General features: G+C 32.3%; 1 protein-coding gene across 1 annotated transcript; it reads right to left on the reverse strand.

The window, feature by feature from the left end:
• Positions 1-2,718: 2,718 nt before the first annotated feature.
• LOC127730352 (uncharacterized) lies at positions 2,719-12,066 on the reverse strand. The gene is made up of 8 exons (XM_052238725.1): positions 11,852-12,066; positions 9,295-9,468; positions 8,747-8,856; positions 7,568-7,694; positions 6,130-6,234; positions 5,523-5,645; positions 4,757-4,832; positions 2,719-3,414 (listed from the first exon to the last, which is right to left on the reverse strand). Exons 1-8 carry the CDS (start codon positions 11,889-11,891, stop codon positions 2,892-2,894), a joined length of 1,278 nt encoding a protein of 425 aa, XP_052094685.1. The 5' UTR covers positions 11,892-12,066; the 3' UTR covers positions 2,719-2,891.
• Between the last annotated feature and the right edge of the window lie 10,704 nt (positions 12,067-22,770).

The following is a 22,770-nucleotide window of genomic DNA, read 5'->3' on the forward strand; positions in this document are numbered from 1 at the left end:
CACGGATGCTGTGTAATATCGCGGATTACGATAATCATTGGATTAGCAAGACGGATCTCTGTACTGACCTTTACATGTAAACATCTTTCTTAAGTATTATGTAAACAAGTGGTTTTCGTTCATCGTTTTGTACATAAATCAGGCTGTTAGTTTTCTAGTTTGATTTTTTTTTTACATTTGTCATTTTGGGGCCTTTTATAGCTGATTATGCGGTATGGGTTTTTCTCATTGTTGAAGGCCGTACGGTGACCTATAGTTGTTACCTTCGATGTCATTTGGTCTCTGGTGGAGAGTTGTCTCAATGGCAATTAAACCACATCTTCTTTTTTTATATGACTAAATAACGTCACAGTCTTAAATAAATAGACAATATCTCTAATTTTTGGGGGAAACGTATTTGAAACAATAATACATGTAGCAATGCGTGAATGTTACGACATCTTTATGTACTTGGTATATTGATATTAATTAAATTGCGACTTTCCAATAATTCAGATTAAGTAAAAACAAACCAATCTGAAATGAACCGAACTTTATGCTAGTTGTCTCAAAATGTTCTGGATCTTTTTATCGCCATTAACACATTTTCAAAAGGACGATGGCATAATAATTTATGGAATCATTTTAAAGGTAATGTTGTTAAGGAAAAAGAAGAAGATTATACAAAGGGACAATTAAAATTATAAGTCGAAGAAACACAGACAATACCATGACAAAAAAAAACGACGAAGAGACAAGCAGCAGCATACAAAACACTTGACAGAAAAACTAAGGATTAAGCAACACGATTCTTAAGAGGAAAATCATAGGTTCTCCGGAAGAGTAAGCATATATTGTAGGTACCTACAATTCTAAAGGAACGTATTTGCTGATTTTTAAGGAAAACGCGTGGTTGATAATGCACAGGTTATTATCAAATTTGGAAATGTTTGACTCCTCTCACAGGCTTAAAAAACTTCTTTGCGTTTTTTTTGAAATTCACTTTCCATGCATTTTTAAATGACAAATTCTCCCAAAAGTAGAATATTGGGGAATGCAAAGTCGTATCAAATTTCGCATAGCCGTTGCGTAATTTGTCAAGTTAACCCTTCCAGATATCCCTTCGTATTCCATGTACTATAATTAATCATAATTAATTATTAACAAATTCCGGATGATTTTGGATACTGTTCTGATTAAACTTCCAAGCAAGTACCAATGCTCGTTAACTTGACAATCGGTTAAAGGCAGAACTTCGGGAAAGTCGGAGAGCCTATGATCTTGCTTCGACGATTATTCTAATGTTAATAATAGCGTTGTCACCCTTTGATAGGTGATTCCCGGTTTGACTAGCGTGACAATTCAAACATTCGAGGTTTCGATCGATTTGTAAATAAAAGTAGTGCTTCAACATCTGTTATATTTTCGTCATTAATAAATAGTTTGTGTTTTTATTTTGAATTTAATTTTGAATTTATTTTATTTTTTCATATTAATAATTAAGCTTTTTGGGAGAAGGAGCTATATTCTGTTAGCTTGCTATCTGATTGACGTTTGCCCGATATCTGCTTTTATCAAACAAGATTTAGTTAGCTTTCCTATAAGGAATATTTGAGTGAAAAGTAGACACGTGAAGTGTTTATACATCTTCCTATCTACTTCTGACCATGATCATTTGATATGTTTAATAAATATAACAATGAAGAGATTTAGTATGATCGTCAATGAGACAGCTATCCACCAAAATATCAAAGCTCAATGATTAGATCAACAACAGGTAACCGTACAACCTTCAACTATGAGAAAAACCAACACAGTATAGTAAGCTATAAAGTGTCCCGGACATAAAATGTGTAACAATACAACAGAGAAAACTGTGTGTCTTTAACACTTTCATGTGGTATTTACGTCAAACTAATACCACATTGTTGGCTGCTTTGTCGTCCGGTACGATCACAAACTGTGTTGCGAATACCTGAAGTTTGTTTCTAATTTCAGAAATATGCGTAAAAGTAAATTATATTCTGAAATGTTATATGCGATTGCCGAAGATCCCCATATTCATATTTTCATTTTAATAAGAATTAAGTAATTTTTACAATAGGATATAGAGCGTCTGTAATGACCTGACGAAAATGGATCTCGTTTCAGAATGTATATATTAAAACCTCTCGCGATTGGCCTTGAAAGATGTTGAGGTACCCTGTAAAAACATGGCCATAGGGATTATATCTACACTTCGATGTTTCTCAGTTTTATGTTGAAGGAATATCCTTTTCTATACTGACGTCTAATGTAACTGACGTATAATTAAGAAACAAACTTTTACTGGGGATTTTGTATGTATATTAATTAATGAGTGGTTGTGAGTTAAATGTATTAAAAAAGGGGAGGGTATATAATTTGAACTGTAGAGTAATTGAATACTAGTAGCTGAGAAATTGGTGAAACAGCGCAATACTGTCTAAATAACTGTAAAAGTCAAACTTGAAAAAATACTTTTTGTAGGGAAGCATGTTAACTGATACTGGTTATCCTATCATAAGTTTTCCTGTAATTCTAAGTTTAAGCGTTCTTGATGAATGTCATTCCATACATGAGTGTGTTGTACACATGAAAATCATTTCAAACATTTTTAAACACAAAACCATTGCAGCATAAACTTTTACATAGAATTAGCACTTTAATCCCAAAATTCATCAGAAATAATATAAAAACACATGGAAAGGAAACAATATATGATATATAAAATTATAATATAGATATAGCATTTGTTTAAAAAGAAAAACTAAAAAAAACTACAAATCAAAAGCACTTTTTGTATTCATATCTTCATCACTTTAAATGGAAAAGTAGACACAATGTGTCAATTGTACATCCAGTTCTTTTCAATATTTTTATTTATTAACTATTTAATACAAGTCATCATCTAAGGACCCGTGTCTTTTTTGGTTGTTTCGAAAAATCTTATTCTGCGATAAATCATTCGGAACGTGTTGATTGGTATTAATGGTCATGCTATTGGTACGGTTTGTATCTCCAGGTTTACGCAGTCCAACATAGGAACCATCTACGTTTCCGTTCTGAAACCTTCGAGCATGACGGAAATTATGATTTTCTTCAACGTTATTATTTGAATTTGATGGTTGATAAACTTCATCATAAGCTGGTTCAGGCACATGCGTATCAATGTTACTTGTCTTCCGGTTGTCCTTATTGTTCTTGTGCACAGCCGTATAGACAGGTTCCTTAGCAGGTTCCCTGTCAAGATCGACACCATCGCCTCCAAAAGCAACAATTGGTACAGGGTCACGAATTCCCAAGTCAACATTGTGATAACCCGGTTGTTCTCTGAAAGCGTTGATAAATTCATCATTGTTATCATGGTTTGTCATGTGAATATGGAGTCTATCTTCCTTTTGTCGTCTTTTCTTCCTTGAAAATACAACGAAATTGTATTTATATTACCATTAGTAAAAGTAAAGACTGTAATAACACATTTGATCAGCCTAAAAAATGAGTTTGTGTTTCATTTTTCATTCAAAAACAAGGAAATAACGACCATAAGTGTCATTTGTGTTTTGTTTGTTTGTGTGTGTGTGTCTAGATTGGTACATGTAGTTGTCTCATTAGCCTATTTCGAATCAAATGGGATTAAGGGTATACGCCAATGAGAAAACAACGACACAACAAAAACTAAACCAGAATAGCAAATAATACACTCTCCTACGAATAAGAATAGTTTTATTTGTCCGAAATCCGTGCATACATGTTTATGTAGCTCATTAACATTCAGTTGGATATCGTAATAAGTGAACAAGCCTTGAAGCTTTATCTTTTCAAAAGGCTGACATATTAATATACAGTGGAGATCACTTCTAACCTCTCACTAGAACTGTCAGAATAATCTGTCATAGAACTGTTCTAAATTGTCCTAGAACAATTCTACCTAGAACAGTTCTCTACCCTAGAACTGTTCTAAGTAGAACTGTCAGAATCAGTTCTAGGAAGAACTGTCAGGATCAGTTCTAGGATAGAACTGTCTAAAACTGTTCTAGGTAGAACTGTCCAAATCAGTTCTAGTCGTAGAACTGTCAGCAGAACTGACCAAATCAGTTCTAACCACAGAACTGTCAGCAGAACTGACTAAATCAGTTCTAACCGTAGAACTGTCAGGATTGTAGAACAGTTCTTAATGACGTCACTGCAGTTAGAGAAATGTTAAAACAGTGCTGTGATGAGAATTTTTTAATATATATTATATTCTTTTGACTTATTTATATTTAAGACAAAGAGTTCTTAAAACTGTTCTATGGATAGAACTGAATAAATCAATTCTAGCCATAGAACTGACCAAATCAGTTCTAATCGTAGAACTGTTCTAGTCGTAGATCTGTTCTAGCCGTAGAACTGTTCTAGTCGTAGAACTGACTAAAGATTTGGTCAGTTCTAGGTAGAACTGTCTAAAACTGTTCTAGGGTAGAACTGTCAGGATCAGTTCTAGGTAGAACTGTCTAAATCAGTTCTAGGTTAGAACTGTTCTAGCTTGAACTGTCTAAAAGGTGTCAGGATGACAGTTCTACATACTGTCCTAGAACAGTTCTCCTGACAGATTCTGACAGATTTGATGAGAGGTTAGAAGTGATCTCCACTGTATAAACATTGGTACTATTACCATGTGTTCACTGTTTTGATCGTAATTGTATGCATGCATTGTTTATATCATCTATAATTAATTAAGACTTCAAATACGCTTGAAACATTTCAAAATACTAACCTTAACTTAAAGAACACAATAGCTAGCACAACTACTATAGCCAGAAATATACATAGCATAATAGCTATGATAACACCTGAAAAAATATTTTACTCATGTTACATGTAGAAAAAAGCAATGTATCACATTAATTTTAAATCATTCTGTACATGCTCAACATTTTACAAAACATTTAGCAGAAGGTTAAGTTCAGTGAATGATTTTGTCGGCTTTCGCCAAGAAAACTTTCGGGCATAGATATATTATATGAAACCACTTGCATACAACTTATCGCTATTTGTCCGCCATTACTGAACATCACAAAGGTTCCCGGAAAAGTTTGACGTCACAAAAGAAAATGTCTGACGCCACAATGGAAAAGTGATTGTTGTTTGACGTGAATAGTTCAAGTGTCGCAGATTCTTGGATCAAGCGTGGCTGTTTCAAATAGCGATAAGGTCTATTGTAATCTAGTATTCGAAAAAATTCGTATCCTTAACATATCTGTCATTAAATGCATAATTTAAATAAAAAGGATTTCATATAAGAGTCGAATCAAATGAATACTTCTTCTTGGCGAAAACGACATTAATACTATTGTTATTAGTAATGTGTTCAATCGAGAAAAAAGTGTGCAAATTTCTTTTTTGTAAACATGCATTTGTTTGGCCAAAATGATACTTGCAGAGACAAAAATATGACTCAATTTTAACGACTATTTTTTATTATGTATATGCATCTTTAATGCTGCATGTGCAATACCGTGAAATCTAACTATTGGACATACCTAGACTGGGACCACTCTCAGCAACTAAACTTTTAGTTTCAATATCTGCTCCATTTGAGGAGGACTCTGGAATGTCCGTGGTTATGCTGGACCCGATACATTCTATACCAGATGTATCGCCAACTATAATAAATATCGTTTTGAACGATTACAAACTGGTAAGTTTACTTTAAATATTACAGTTGTTAGTAAAGATAGGCATGGATTTTTCAGGAATAAGTGCCACAAGACTACACTTTCTAGTCGATTGAAATGGCCAACCTCAGATTACATTCAAACGCAACTTACTATTTGCTTGTTGATATAGGAAAGGTGATACACGATAAGCAATCTACCTTCTACTTATTTCAAGAAAGCTATTTATTCATGCAGTAATAGTCGATGTTTTCAATACACGAGTTTAAATTGACATCAATTGATCATCATTTCAAATGGAATGTATTTATCATTATACAATGTAAAAATCATACAATTGATTTAATATTTCAAAAAACTGTTTAAAAATACAAATCGGTTGGTAGTTCAAGCCGGGATGATGTAAGGGACAAATAAAAAACGTCAAATTAACGATACTAAGTAGTTATTTTTTACAATATTGTTGTAAGACCTTGACAAATGAAGTTCCTCGGAATACTACAATCTCCATTAAGCATTTCATATTTGTCTGCACTAAAGACAACATACTGACATTCAAACTGTGGTAAAGTAGATACTGAAATAGAATAAAAATCATTATAGTACAATACACTGTACTGAACAGTTTAACATCTCCATATTGCGGTTAGAACCAACAAGTACGGTTCAAGAGAACATCATTTCTTTATATTAAATGGATAATACTTCCATTGGTTGATAAAGTTTAATTTTTTCATTTTTTGTTGACTTCCTCTTTTTGAATTTACATTGGATTTCGGTATTTTTGATATATCAATTTTTTTCAAGTCTTCAAAAGTTGAAACTAAGTCGTGTTGACAGATATTTTGGCACAGCAAATTGCCTTTATCAGTGTCATCCCTTTTTCAAAAGTGATAAACCAATGAGTTCTTTAGTATGTTAAAAGAGCTCACTGAAGTATATATAAATGTATATAAAGAAATCTATAAAAAGGACCAACCAGCAAATTTAAAAAGTGCCATATCGTCTAGAATAGGCGACACTGCGCAGATAAGTTAGATTTTTTAAAGTCTTAAGATTTGCGCAACGGTACTAATATAAGATAGTATAATATACGAAGATGATGTTATAGAATCGTGTTGACAAATATTTCGGCTGAACAAATAGCCTTCGCCAGTACATACAATATATATATCCGTTCATCCTATTTCGACTCTTCAAAATTCAAGAGTCTATCCAAAATTGAGGTAAATTATATGGCCTTCCAAATACTGTTTCGATTCCTAACATCACTGAAGAGACATTAATTGTCGAAATCCGGATATGGTGTACTAATTTTTGCACCTTTTGTTTGCGGTATACCATCTTTTCCGCAAGTTTATTGTTTTCTGTTTGGTATTAGATTAATAGTTAAGATCTATTTTGTTACATCTGGTGATCCATTTATTTGGCAATCGCCAATGGCAGTCAGCAGGGTTTAAGAACGTCCGTTGTTCGACCTGCTAGTCAAATGCGTTTTGTTAAAATATACTTTTTCACTTTTTTGGTCTTTTGGAAAATGTTGTTTGTGCTGTATTTAGACCCCTCTCCCAAGAAATTTGTTTTGCATGCACACGTATAAAAATTTTAGTTTTAATCGTGCAGTGCTAACTACAGCCGTTGAATAGTTATACATAGTTTTACCTTTCAGTCATGCATCAGATGGTAAATCGAAGATACCTTAACTGTTTTCTAACACACGAATCTGAATTCATGTGAAAACGGTTTTATGTAATCTCAAAATTCCTTTAAACCATCTCTACATCTTAAACAGTAGATACGCAATTAAAATCGCGAAAATCTACCTTTTTCAGATTTTGACCAAACGACATACATGAATACATGTAACTCTTTACGTATTAACACATTGTATTCATCGTCAATTTTAATACCTTGTCTGTACACAATCATATGATTGACGCCACATTTTTCCTTAGAATTTCCAGGACAATCTATAGCATCACAGTTGCCTGCAGGAGTGCCACCAACCAAATGATTATAGCAATAACACTTGTTTACCTAGGAAATAAAGAAGCAATGTTGATATTCAAGCAGGTCAATGTAAGTGCATGTCACCACCGGTAAAGTGTGGGTCATAGTCTTAACTTTGCTTTTTCTTAACACGTATGGTGCAGAGATAACGTGAAATTTTGTTCTCACTTTTCATCCAAGCATTGCTTAAAAATCAGGTTTAAGCAAAATGTATTGTCATCGTAGTAATGATTATCTAAACATATTATGTACTTTCGTATCAATGCAGTACATATGCTTATCATTCTTACAGTGTTTCTTATTGGAGGTAATTACATATTTTATATACTTTTTCAATTGTAATATAAACTGAATTACAGGCTCCTGACTTGGGACAGGCACAGTTTATTTGAACGTTTGCACAAAGTCGAAAACAAAATTTCTGTGATAATAACATATCATATTCAAACACATACACATGACAGGTATATTGTTATAGAATGGTCAACTGAAGTTCAAATTATTAAACTTTTTTGCAATGTATAGATGCAGTCTATGAATATGTACTTATTTGTTATCGTCGTAATTCCTTAAAACATTGACAATCAAAGCTAGATTAAACATTAAATTAAACGCTTTCATGACTACAGCATACTTAACACTAGTAAATGAAGTTTAGTTTTAAACGGTCATTTTGATCTGAACATCATCTGAAAAACCTGAACAATAAACTATTCAGTCATGTTGAGTCTTTCGGTCAATTTTCAGACTTATCACTGTAGTAAATTCAGTACGGTTCCGACAAGTCACTTGCATTCGATTCAGTACTGTTCAGTAATTTTTAAGACAATTCAGTATGATGATGATGTGTACAGGTAAATAACAACTACTGAACAATCTGAACATAGACTGAACAGATCTGAATTGACTGCTAGTGAATTTTCTGAACAATACTGAATTTACAGCTGTGGATAAGTTTGAAAATTGACTTAAAGACTGAAAAGTACTTGATAATTTATTGGTCAGTCTCTTAGCTGTTTAGGTCAAAATTGGTTTACTAGTGTAAGTGCAATAATACTTATAGACATATGTGCGTATACCTGAACGCCAATATAGTCAAACGCCTTATCTGAACAGAATGAAACGCAGTTTGCTAAATGGTTGTTTGTAATCATTGTTTCCTTTTCTGCTTCTTTCACAATAAAACAACCTGTAATATAAACAAGTATTTTTCACTGACAACGTCAGATCATTCATTTTATACATACTGTCTTTAGAAAAACAACCAACCATTAAATGGACGATACTGCACAAGCAGGAAAAAATTATAAAAGTCTAAAGATGACGATACCAAATAGTTATAAATTAATAAGATGAAATAATGTCGTATTGACAAACATTTCGGCACAACAATTTGCCTTCATCGGTGTCAATCTTTTTTGCCAAATGAAACAATACAATCTGAAAACCCCTATAATTATCTTTATATGAAACCCAATTGTCAGGGTAACTGGGAATCATATGCATGGTGAAGTTAAAGTATTTTTAAGAATCCTCAAGGTACTTCTGGATTTCACAAGTAGTTGTGGTTACTAAATAATAAATCGTTAATAATATACATTTCCAAAACGTAAACAAAAATACCCACCATAATCTAGAGACCATGGTTTATTAGTCAAGACATCAGTTACAGAACAAGATCTAGCAGCATTTATAAATTCAGTCCCATAACTTAGCAATGCTCCACTTATACTTTCACAGTACAATTCTGCATCATTTTTAGTTTCCTTTAGGTGAAATACTTTGAGTGTGGCAAATGTCCCTGAAAAAAAATCATGTATTATACATTAATACCGAATATAAAATAAGGAGATGTTAAACATTAAACCTATTAAACAAAGTAAATTTTAAAGTTTAAATAAAAGGAGATTTTTGGTATACGTAAATGAGTCAGCAACATAACGACATAGACAATCAAAATACATCTACAGGTCAAAACAGTCTCCAACAACAGAAAGGTTCTTTTACAACGTATCAAGCTAGAAATCGTATGAAAAGGTTGTGAATAAGTTAAAAAAAAACATAAGGCATGATATGAGACAAATACTGACAAGGTCCGTGACTTGGGATCTATAGATGAAAATGTACATAAGTGTTTTGAGAACTCAACGCACAACTTGTACGTCAATATTTACACTATCAAGTTATAGTTAATTTTATTAAACTCAAACACATGAATGACCTTCGATTGAACTATTGCTTTTGGTCTGATACAATGATCTGTTCACATAAATGTTGTGAAAAATATTGATATTGAATATAATAAAGTGTGATTATTAAATAAGATAAAGCTTGAAAGTTTTGATGTATTTGTATTTATTGTTCTAAATTATGTAAATATACTGATTCGAAACATAGATACTAGTATATTTCTAATAAATACATGAACATGTTTCCTGTGGGCATCTTTTATTAACAGATGTTTAATTTTATGATTAGAATATGATTATACTTATGATTAGAGCAGCAAAACATCTCTCGACCTTATGATTGAATCTGCCTTGAAGGTTCTATAATATTTGTGTCTAACGTCTGTCAATATTGGTTTCATTTATTCATTTGAACATATTGCTAATATTAAGCGTGAATAACAAATTTACATACCTTCTCTAAAAGAATTTTAAGACATTGTCAAACATATGATAGCATTAAACATGCGTAACGGTATAGGTTTTGGTCATTGTTAAAGACCGTTCGGCGATCGATGGTTATTAACATCCTCACCATTTGGTCTCTCTATATAGTTAATTGATGTCTCAATAACAATTATACAACATCTTATTATATTTATACTGTTAATCCGATACCTTAGCTAAGTAATGATATGATGTCGCTTCGCATACGCATTTAATATGTACAAATGTATATATATGTAGTATTGCTTTGTAGATAATGCTTTGAAGTTAGCATATACCAAATTAAAGGAAAAGGCTGAAATTTGTGTGCTTTACCTTGAGTGTTTCCGGCTAAGGAACGCACATGTAACGGTACATGTAAATTATCAAAACTTTTCAGCATATTTAATTTTTAAAAATGACTGCTGTAAATACTGTGAGTACGGAGGTTAACCTTTAAATTACATTATATAAATATCTAAAGATGCTGCTCTACTTCTACAGCTTTTTGTAAATCAACAACACAATAGTGTTAGAACAATTAACAAACTTGATGAAGACATAATCTTTCAATCAGATTAATTGAGGTCTGGAGCTGGCATGTCAGTAACTGCTAGTAGTCCTTTGTTAATTTATGTATCATTGTCATTTTCCTTAGTTTCATTTGTTACCTATTCTGAAATCGGACTCGGACTTCCTTTGAACTGAGTTTTACTGTGCGTATTGCTATGTGTTTCTTTATTCAACATTGGCTAGAGGTATAGGGGGAGGGTTGAGATCTCACAAAACATGTTTAACCCCGCCGCATTTTTGCGCCTGTCCCAAGTCAGGAGCCTCTGGCCTTTGTTAGTCTTGTATGTTTTTTTTAATTTTAGTTCCTTTATATGTTTTGGAGTTTAGTGTGACGTCCATTTTCACTGAACCAGTACACAATTTTATTTAGGGGCCAGCTGAGGACCACCTCCGGGTGTGGGATTTTTTTCGCTGCGTTGAAGATCCATTGGTGGCCTTCGGCTGTTATCTGCTCTTTGGTCGGGTTGTTGTCTCTTTGACATATTCCCCATTTCCATTCTGAATTTTATTGACTATTTCATTTGTGTTTTCTCCAGTTATTTTTTTCTTTATTTTACAACCATTACATTATAAAGACGATGCATATTAGCAAAGCGATTCTTTATTATTTCAGTAATGTCGATGCGAAACTACGCTTCATGTACGTAAACTAAATATACTTGACATTGTGTTAAAGGCTTCACAATAGGTGATGGTGAATTTTCTGTATAATGATGAACCATTGTCATAAGGTTATGATCGCACCTTAATTGTGTTTCTATAAATGGCAAATATATAAAAAAAACTACACCAAAAATGTGTATTGGACGATGTTATATACATTTCAATTGAAAGAATATTTTTTATCTTTTGTGAGCTCTTGGTATGAACGTTTGAAAATTGTGTTTACGAGGCACGTTTGGAACAAAAGCTAAACATCTTTGACAGGTAAATGAAATTAAAAGGAAATATACGTACCCCTTGTAAGACAACATAATAATAGCACAATTTTCAACATAGTTTCTTTTCTTACGTCAGGACCGTTTTCAACAGAACACACACTTTGAGATAATCATAATAAATCCATAACAATACGATTTGAGGATAGCTGAACACGGTTACATTTTTCGTTAGGTTATAAAATGAATAAATGCAAAAATCAGTGATGATTGTCTTCAGGCAATTCCGTATAAAACGTTGTATTATTCACGAACTACTCCTTTCTAACGAAATAGCTGATAAAATCAGATATTATATGAAGTTACTTTAAATTTATTTATTTTTGATGAATATTTTCCGTGACTGTTGGCAAGATGACATATGTACATTAAAACTGCCGATCAAGCTATATGATACACTTTTGAAATCACTATATTATACTTTAAAACTGTTTCAACATTTTACCGTTTCGTTTGATTTTTTGATAAGTTAAATCCGAGAAAATATAAGATTCAAAGTGCAATAATTTTTTATGGTATATAAAGGATGATCATTTATAAAAGCATTAAAGTCAAACAAGACCAAGAATTTTATCTTAGATATCAAATTTTGAAACTAGACGTTTATTTACAAAAATTAGAATCAGTGACTATAATTTACTTACAGAAAAGGGCAGATATCTGAAAATACCTCGAGACCAAAGAACAAGTCTAACTTGTAAAACCTTAGAAGATGAAAACTACTTTCTCCTCTACTGTCAAATTAATAATATATTACGTAAAAAACTGTTTAATGACATCGCAATAGATAATCCTATATTTCCAAATCTGTCTGATACTGATAAACTAGAAGACCTGCGAAATCCTTAAAAAATAAACCAAGTGAAAAAAACAGGTTCCTTTATAAAACAGTCTTTAGAGCTGAGGACAGGGGACAAGTAGTTATTTTTGCTTGTGTATATATATATATATATAGATAGATTGCCTAACAATGTTATTTTAACACACTATTTAGTATGTAAATATAAGAATGTTTAAAATATATACAAAATGATGAAAATAAACACAATATTTCGCTAGACTAACTAGCTTTATCAAGCGTGCATCTCTCCAGGTGAAATCGGATGTAGATGATAAGAAACTTTTGCATCTACATCCGATTTCACCTGGATAGATGCACGCTTGATAAAGCTAGTTAGTCTAGCGAAATATTGCGTTTATTTTCATCATTTTGTAAATATTATAAACATTCTTATATTTACATACTAAATAGTGTGTTTAAATTACATTGTTAGGCAATCTATAATTTTATTTGTGTAATTGAATTAATCTCTGTACTGATTAATCCACACTCCCATAGATTTGTATGTCATGTGCTGCTATTTATAGGCACTTATATATATATATACTGATTAATCCACACTCCCATAGATTTGTATGTCATGTGCTGCTATTTATAGGCACTTATATATATATATACTGATTAATCCACACTCCCATAGATTTGTATGTCATGTGCTGCTATTTATAGGCACTTATATATATATATATATATATATATATAAGTGCCTATAAATAGCAGCACATGACATACAAATCTATGGGAGTGTGGATTAATCAGTGTGCTGCTATTTATAGGCACTTATATATATATATATATATATATATATAAGTGCCTATAAATAGCAGCACATGACATACAAATCTATGGGAGTGTGGATTAATCAGTACAGAGATTAATTCAATTACACAAATAAAATTATAGATTGCCTAACAATGTAATTTTAACACACTATTTAGTATGTAAATATAAGAATGTTTAAAATATTTACAAAATGATGAAAATAAACGCAATATTTCGCTAGACTAACTAGCTTTATCAAGCGTGCATCTATCCAGGTGAAATCGGATGTAGATGATAAGAAACTTTTGCAGCTCAATGTATATGTTGCACTTGAATTTAGCTGCCTTGAAAATAATACATAATTTGGATGAAGTTCAAGATTTTTACAAAATTGGTAGTTGAAGTTAGCAACGTCCATTGGCCAATATTACAGGATAAAAAGGACGATGCTGTGTACTAAATTATTCTTTATCTTTCCTGTATCTTTTCTCATCTTTTTCGTTAAGACCATCAGGTTCTAAAGTGTGGAGTTGGTGGATCCAAAAATTTTGGAAAAACGCCTCTTGGCTAGTGCTCCATACCAGCCCTTATCATGGTTCCGATTCATTGACGATATTGATTTCAAATGGACAGATTCACAAGAACATCTTAATGAATTTCTAGGACACTGTAACTCTTTCCACCATTCAATAAAATTTACATATGAATCATCTATGGAGAAAATAAACTTCCTCGACACTACGAGTTACATCAAGAACGGAACCATTATAACGGACCTCCATACCAAACAAACGGACAAACATCAATTCCTTTCTCCTAAAAGTTGCCATCCTAAACACTGCTCCCGTGGCATCCCATTCAGCCAGGCATTGCGAATCAAGAGAATATGCTCTACTGAAAATACGCAAAATGCTAGACTTGGACAACTACGTAAACATCTAGTTGTTCGAGGATACAATAACAACATCATTGATAGCGCTTTCGAAAGAGCAAACAAAACTAGTCGCCAAGAACTTCTAGAGTACAAAGATAAGAATAAAGCAGCTAACAGAACACCCCTTGTACTCACTTACCATCCTGATTTTAAAAATGTGTCTTCCATTGTTCAGAAGCATTGGAAAATTATAGAAAATGATTCAAATCTTAAAAAAGTATTTTCCTCACCACCAGTCATGGCCTTCAGAAGACCTAAAAACATCCGTGACAAATTAGTGACATCTGTATTAGCAAAGCAGCCTACTCCATCTCCCGGTTGCTACAAACAATGTGGTCGAAGGAACTGCTTGTGTTGTAAAGCTGCCAATACAAGCAGTTCTTTCATCAGCTCCGTTACTAAACAAAATTATACCATCTACTCTAATTCCAACTGTAAAACGGAGAACTCAATTTATATATTAATACTCGTTCTCTGTAACCACTTAAACTTTTTCGGCACACATAGTCACCGATCTTTCTGAAAATTGGCTGATATGTAGATCCTATTAGACTAGTCAGAAAAATAATGTCAACCGATATATATATTGGTTGGTTACCATGGTAACAGCAGAGAAAGTTGGGATTTTTGAGAAAAATACAATATTTGGTGTAGTGTTGTGAAATTATGCGGCTACATCTATTAAAAAGAAACACAAAAACAATTAATTTCATTCTTGTTTTAGTCAAAATTCAAAAAAAGTTATGGGGAATCTACCTAGAAACATGCGAAATTAATTTCTAAAAAATGATTATTGTGCAATTTTCCACACAATACGAATTATCTCCCTTTGATGGGTTACACTAATGACTGGACCAAAACGAAAACGCTAATAACTCTTTTATTTCTCAAAGGATTTATGTCAAATTTGAATTGTTATAAATTTAGACCATTCAATACATAAATATAAGAAAAAAAAATATAGAAAACTTTTTTATATCTTCATTAAACGTGACCTGACCAACACTGACAATGCCAGGACCAAATGAAAATGCTAATAACTTTTTTTATTTCTTAAAGGGTTTATGTTAAATTTGAAAAATAATAAAGTTTAATCATTTAATATATAAATTAATAAAAAAATATAGAAAAAAAAAAAATATTCAGATAACGTGACCTTTCTAACGTTGACAATAACCTGACCAACAATAGCAATGACCTGACCGATGAAAATTTCTGTTATTTTATATTATTAAAAAAAACAGGAAAAATATATGTTTTTGGTAAAAAAAAACTTGACCTGACCAACGTTGACTGTGTCCTGGTCGTTGTACTACCTAATACTTATTTATATCTTATTGGATTTTCGTTAAATTTAAAAAAAAAAAATAGAATTAAGATTGAATGGTAAAAAACTGGAAAAAAAAGGTTAGGGTACTATGACGAGCACCGAATTATTTAAATTTTTATGGTATTGAGTAGTATATTGTATTTAACTGTGTTGTAAAATATGTTGTATATTACCGGTTTTAATTTGATACGTTTGCTCACAAATATAAAGTAACTCAAAAGGTGTGATTGAAGTAGGCCATACATACATGTAAGTTAATAAATCCAATAGAGTTTGTTTTATAATATTTTCTAACAGTAAATAGTTATTTCCACGTACTACTTAAGGCATGCGCGAGCCTTGTGCAGGATATCTTGGCAGTTTTTAATATTTTCATAAAAACAAATACACATTTCGCAGACTACTTGAGGTATGCCCGAGCCCCTGCATGCACAATATCTTTGTAGTTTAAATATTTTCATAAAATATAAGTAAACATATTCGCGGACTTAACTTGAGGGTTACCAGAGCCTTGTGTTAGTTTTAAATGTTCCCGAAAGTTTATAAAGCATTTCATATTTTCTTATTTGATAAAATTAATGGTTCAATCTAAGTGTTTCTATAAATTTGATGCAAAGCCTATTACATTTAAATAGGTATAAAGTCATTTTTCCTGGTCATGACAATGGTCAGAATGTAGGACAGAAAGTCACAGACAAAAAGTCACAGACAAAAAGTCGCGGACAAAAAGTCATATGTATAATATGTTATAAACATAGACTTCTGCTTCAAAGTAAAATCTAAATTTTTGTTGTTTAAAGAAAGACAATTATATACTAATTTTGAGAAACATCTTTCTGTAATGGGCTTTCAGTGGAAATCAAAGTATATGTACATGCATATAATTTTTTTAAAGTTACCCTGTGTAAAGAGTTATCATATTGTCAATATTTTTTAATTTGCTGCTTAAAATCCATTAAGATTACTGTTATTTTCTCAAATTTTATTAATCCAATGCCTTTTACTAATGCAAATATAGTGCTACCAAAGGCGGATCCAGGGGGCCATGAGGGCCCGCCCCTTCCTTTCATTGGAAACATTTGGTTGATTACATATGTAATCACTAAAGCATGAATGTAGCGGGCATCTCTTAAGGCAGTCAGTGGTACCCCTGGTATGACAATTGTCTATATGGTATATTTTCCCCCTGCTGCTCGTTGTAAGACCAGCAGTCACCCGCTGACCGATTTTCCGTGGGTCCTCTTAGGGAAACGGAACTTTTTGGAAAATCTCGAAAATTTCTCCCCGGCCAGAATGTCAAACAAGAAATGTGTCGGATGAATAGCAGGGACCATCGGGTCGACGGCCGACTGTACCCGCCCTTGCTTGTTACGCCCTTTTTTTTAGGGGCTCCCTAGTTGATCTATTGAAATGTCTGTCCTTGTCCAATTGATCCCGATTTCTAGTGATATTTCAAATTGTCTGCCTTCATCCCAGCTTACACCTATTGAAGGACCTTTTTTATTTTTTTTTATTTTTTATAACTTTTATAAAAATGATCTTCATGAAGATACTCATCATCCAATAAAACAATATTATTCAAAACGTATAGCTACATGTATACATGCTTTGCCATTTCAACATTGAGTTTAAGAATGAATAAGAAAAATAAACAGCTCATAACAAAGGTATTTTTTCCTTTATAGAAAGGTTAGATGGTCAATTATCATTTATTTAGAGGATCAATGTCTGACTCTTTTGGTTCTATTTTTTATTGTGTTGAATTGTTTCAAATTATTGACTTTTATTAATTTTTGGTCAGTAGACTAGCACAGGACCTACAATGTTCCTATTAAATTTATTGGTTTTGTTCTGAAATATGCATGAGATGTTTGACACTGTTTTTCTTGTACATTTTTCATGATCATGAAAACAGACTGAAATTTCTTCATAATCAGCACTTTTATCCAGATTACAGAAATTGTATTTGTTTCATTCAAGTGGTAACACCATTATCGATATACTATACCAGCAAAATTATTTATATATACACATGTGTGTATACAGTGAAACTTAATAAGTGTTTTCGTTTTCCTACTTTTGTGCACATTTAAGAAACTAATTGAAACTTTTTCAAAATTGTTTTAAACTTGTGTATCATCATGAAATTGTTTCCATAGCAACACAGTTAAAACTATAATACCGTTATGTATAAATATGTTTCAAATTTTGATGATTACAATCATTTCTACAAATTGTATATTTATTTATTTTTTTCTGACTGCAGAATTAGGTTTTAAAACATTTTTTTCAAAAATTTTCAATTTTTTTTTTTTCTGAAAAAATGAAAACTAAGCATTTTGTATCCATGGTAACAAAAAAATGAGACATACTTCCCCATTACTTTTTCGCATCATTGATAAGATAAGACTATGGTATTTATGAATTGATGGTTGACTTTAACTCAGGTGTCCGCAAACAATTATGGTGAGCATTCAAAAATGACCTCAAAAGGGTATTTTTTACCTAATGAAAACCACATAAAAAGGGGGGTATATGTGATTATGATTGAAAATGAATATGAAAATATCAGTTATTAAATTACATTAATAAAATGCATATATTTGATAAAATCATAAAAAAATATTCTTTCTTTTAATCATTTATTATGAAAAATTATGTTGAAAATAGCCATTTTCAGCTTAAAATCATAGATATCCAGAAGAGGTAAAACTGGTCATCGGTTGCTATGGCAACCGATATGCTTAGCAACCAAAATTTTGCCATTTTTTGTTTGTTTCATCAAGACTAGTAAGTGTGAGAAGTTTGAAGAAAATCCATGACCATGCGTGCCACACTCCCTATATAAAAGTTTAAATAGTTACAGAGAACCAGTATTAACATGTGACACATGTGGCATTCAGTATGTGGGAGAAACAATGGACAAATTTAATATTCGGCTCAATAACCATCGTTCATGGTACAAAACCAACAAAAACTGTCCTCTCACAAGACATCTTCGTTCAACGAAACATTCTTTTGATAATGTTACCTTCCAAATCATAGAAGTCAACACCGAATGGGACACCACGGCGAGAAGGAGAAGAGAAAATTTTTGGATCCACCAACTCCACACTTTAGAACCTGATGGTCTTAACGAAAAAGATGAGAAAAGATACAGGAAAGATAAAGAATAATTTAGTACACAGCATCGTCCTTTTTATCCTGTAATATTGGCCAATGGACGTTGCTAACTTCAACTACCAATTTTGTAAAAATCTTGAACTTCATCCAAATTATGTATTATTTTCAAGGCAGCTAAATTCAAGTGCAACATATACATTGAGCTGCAAAAGTTTCTTATCATCTACATCCGATTTCACCTGGATAGATGCACGCTTGATAAAGCTAGTTAGTCTAGCGAAATATTGCGTTTATTTTCATCATTTTGTAAATATTTTAAACATTCTTATATTTACATACTAAATAGTGTGTTAAAATTACATTGTTAGGCAATCTATATATATATATATATATATATATTAAACAAGTCTAAATTGAAAACAACGTTCAAACCTATATATATATATAAGCGATTTGGTGCCACGATATCTCAGTAGCATGAGTTCGAATCCCGGCCAGGGAATAACAAAAAAATTGCTTCCTCAAATTTACAGATCTAACATTGTTTGGCTGTTGTTTAGACGAATTATATATACAGAATGTATTTTCAGCCTTGTATCACCATCACTGCTGGTGATCCGATGTATAAAATCTGTTGTAGAGTCGTCACTGGTTCAGACGTACTTATCATATAATTATTTCTGTGACTGCATCTTACATTAATTTGTGGGATCTTTTACAATAGATAATTCAGCTGATCTGTAACAATTCCAGCTTCATGCCTTATATATCATGTACTGTGTTACGACACTAGATAAAAACTGACGAGGAAAGGTTACACCAGTGCACCGAAAGCTTTATTTATATAGAGCCTAGGTGGTCGAGTGGTCTAACGCGTCGGGCATAGTGCAAGGCGATTTGGTGCCACGATATCTCAGTAGCATGAGTTCGAATCCCGGCCAGGGAAGAACAAAAAGTTTGCTTCCGCAAATTTACAGATCTAACATTGTTGGGCTGTTGTTAAGACGAATTATATATATATATATATAGCACAAACAACATTTTCCAAAAGACCAAAAAAGTGAAAAGTATATTTTAACAAAACGCATTTGACTAACAGGTCGACCAACTGATGTTCTTAAACACTGCTGACTGCCATTGACGATTGCCAAATAAATTGATCACCAGATGTAACATGGATCTTATATTTAATCTAATACCAAACAGAACACAATAAACTTGCGAAGAAGATGGTATATCGCAAACATGAGGTGCAAAAATTTGTACACCATATCCGGATTTCGACAATTAATGTCTCTGATCGAAACGGTATTTGGAAGGCCATATAATTTACCTCAATTAAGAATAGACTCTTTAATTTTAAAGAGTCGAAATAGGATGAACGGATCATATAAACCCGAAGGAAAATATAATACAAGCCCAAACGAAAAATATATAAACGTGTCTAAATTGAAAACAACGTTCAAACCTATGAATGCGTTGGATAAAAACCGCAATTTTTATACGTGTGCATGTAAAACAAATTTCTTGGTAGAGGGGTCTAAATACAGCACAAACAACTTTTTCCAAAAGACCAAAAAAGTGAAAAGTATATTTAAACAAAACGCATTTGACTAACAGGTCGAACAACTGATGTTCTTTAACCCTGCTGACTGCCATTGACGATTGCCAAATAAACTGATCACCAGATGTAGATCGCGGCTGCTAAAAATATAGCATAGGGGTAAAATGCTGTTTATTGGTTATATCTCAATAACTAAAGATGAAAGAGCAAAACGGACGGGGAAGAAATTATCAGCAAATCAATGTCTATCTGAGAGAGCATTTTCAGAAAAACAACAGCAATAACAGAGACTTTCAAGTCAGCCAACATGACCTAATTGTCGGATTCCTTATTGAAATGTTGCCCTTAAATGACGATTTCTTTTTCTCATTTTTATAATTTGCTAATTATCTCGAAAAGTTTAGATACTCTATAAGGTTTAAACTGTAAAAAAAAAAGGAAAAATGATCATCAATACAGTATTCACAAAAATGCCACTAAATGTGATTTACAAATAAGCAAACACAGCTGATTGCAAGAAAGGTAAAAATAAATATCAAAATGGCTTATTTTTACAAGGTGAGCGATTCATACTCTTGGGAGCTTCTTGTTTTTAACATAATTTTATCTTTTGAATATAAGGTTGACTTCTAATTATTCGCAGGAATATTGGCATATGCAACGTCTGCTTATCATCAATTATTTTGTTCTAATAACTTTTATTTTATACACATAATAATTATTTCACATAAATGCTCAATTATAAATAAAATGGGTTAGTGTTTAGTTTATTCCAAGCCGAAAGCAGTCTGAAATAAAGGCAACAGTAGTATACCGCTGTTCAAAAGTCATAAATCGATTGAGAGAAAACAAACCGAGTTACAAACTTAAACCGAGAGAAACACATCAACTATGAGAGGAAAACAACGGAACAACATAAACACTGAAGGGCAACAAAAACAAACGCAAATGCAACATACACAGAAACGAATTATTTGATAACAACTGAGTGATCTAATGTGTATTACTTTGTAAATATAAACAACATGTTATAAATTTCGTGCGTCGGAGGCGTTTTTCTGGATTTACCTTCATCCGGAACCCTCAACCCCAAACGTTTGAAAGCCAGTGTTGTATAAATATGTAGGAAAGTTAGGAAATATAACTCATCTAAAAGGGCCTTAATAGGATGGCAAACTTCATCAAAGGTCAACTCTGCCTGAGGGAATTAGAACATTAGTTTACCTAGCATTTCTTCTTATATGTTCTTATTAGCTTGTTTAAAACGTGTTCACAAAAATACCGAACACCAAGGTAAATTCAAAAAGGGGAAGTCCATAAAAACTGACAAAATCAAACAATAGACTTTATCAACCAACGGAACGGATGGAAAACAAATGTCATATTCTTGACTTGGTTCAGGAATTTTCAAAAGAAAAAGGTGGGTTGAACCTGGTTTTATAGCTTGCTAAACCTCCCATCCTCCATGACAGTTGCTTATAGTTCTATTATATTGCTTAATTGGGTGAGCAACCCAAACAGACATAATACTAGGTTAATGTGCCAATAATTGTGATCAAGCAGCCAAAAACTGGGTACACATAAATCACAGCCATACAACATACTGACTAGAAAATTCAAACAAAGTAAAATCTAACAAAGACGCCAACAAAATATTTGTTGAAGTTGATAGCCAATATGACAACGACGCCAACAAACAAGTTTTTGTAGTTGATATTACATACAGTATATATACAATATCTCGATAATGTACAAATTAAGAAAAATATAAAAACAAGAGTAACACAAATGAAGACAACACTGTAAAAACATTTTGCGTCCGAATCGCACCTTTGGATCCAACTACACCAGGAACGCCAAAGACCAAAAATCCAACAGCTGGATTCATGAATAACGAGCCACACGACCATAAGGAACATGAAAGGACAAAAACAAATAAAGGGAAAACTGTAAAGTAAATAAAAAGATACCAATATTTAGCACCTACAATATATAAGTCAAGACCGTCTTGTAATATTTGTGAAGAATATTTGTATATTAGGTTTTGGTATTTTTAGAAAGAGGAAGAGATGTTCTTTCGACAAACCCTATCTCAATAATTTTTTGCTCAGACAACGTTTTACAGTTTGAGTAGCAGATGCAAGCTCTTGAATATCATATGAGTTGAGATATTAATACTATATACGCGAATGAAGTTGGTTTATTGCTACTGAGGTGAGGAAAATTTATGATTTCAAATTTGAAACCGTCTCATTTGTCATAGATTCTGGTATTTAGATTTCTGCTGTAGTCAAACTCGAAATATATGTCTAGAAATAAGGCCGAGGAAGCTGTATCTTTGGTTTCTTTAATCTCAATTTCAGGGGATATATGAATTCATTATA

This window comes from Mytilus californianus, unplaced genomic scaffold, assembly GCF_021869535.1.
Source record: "Mytilus californianus isolate M0D057914Y unplaced genomic scaffold, xbMytCali1.0.p SCAF_2, whole genome shotgun sequence".
In the NCBI taxonomy this organism is placed as follows: domain Eukaryota; kingdom Metazoa; phylum Mollusca; class Bivalvia; order Mytilida; family Mytilidae; genus Mytilus; species Mytilus californianus.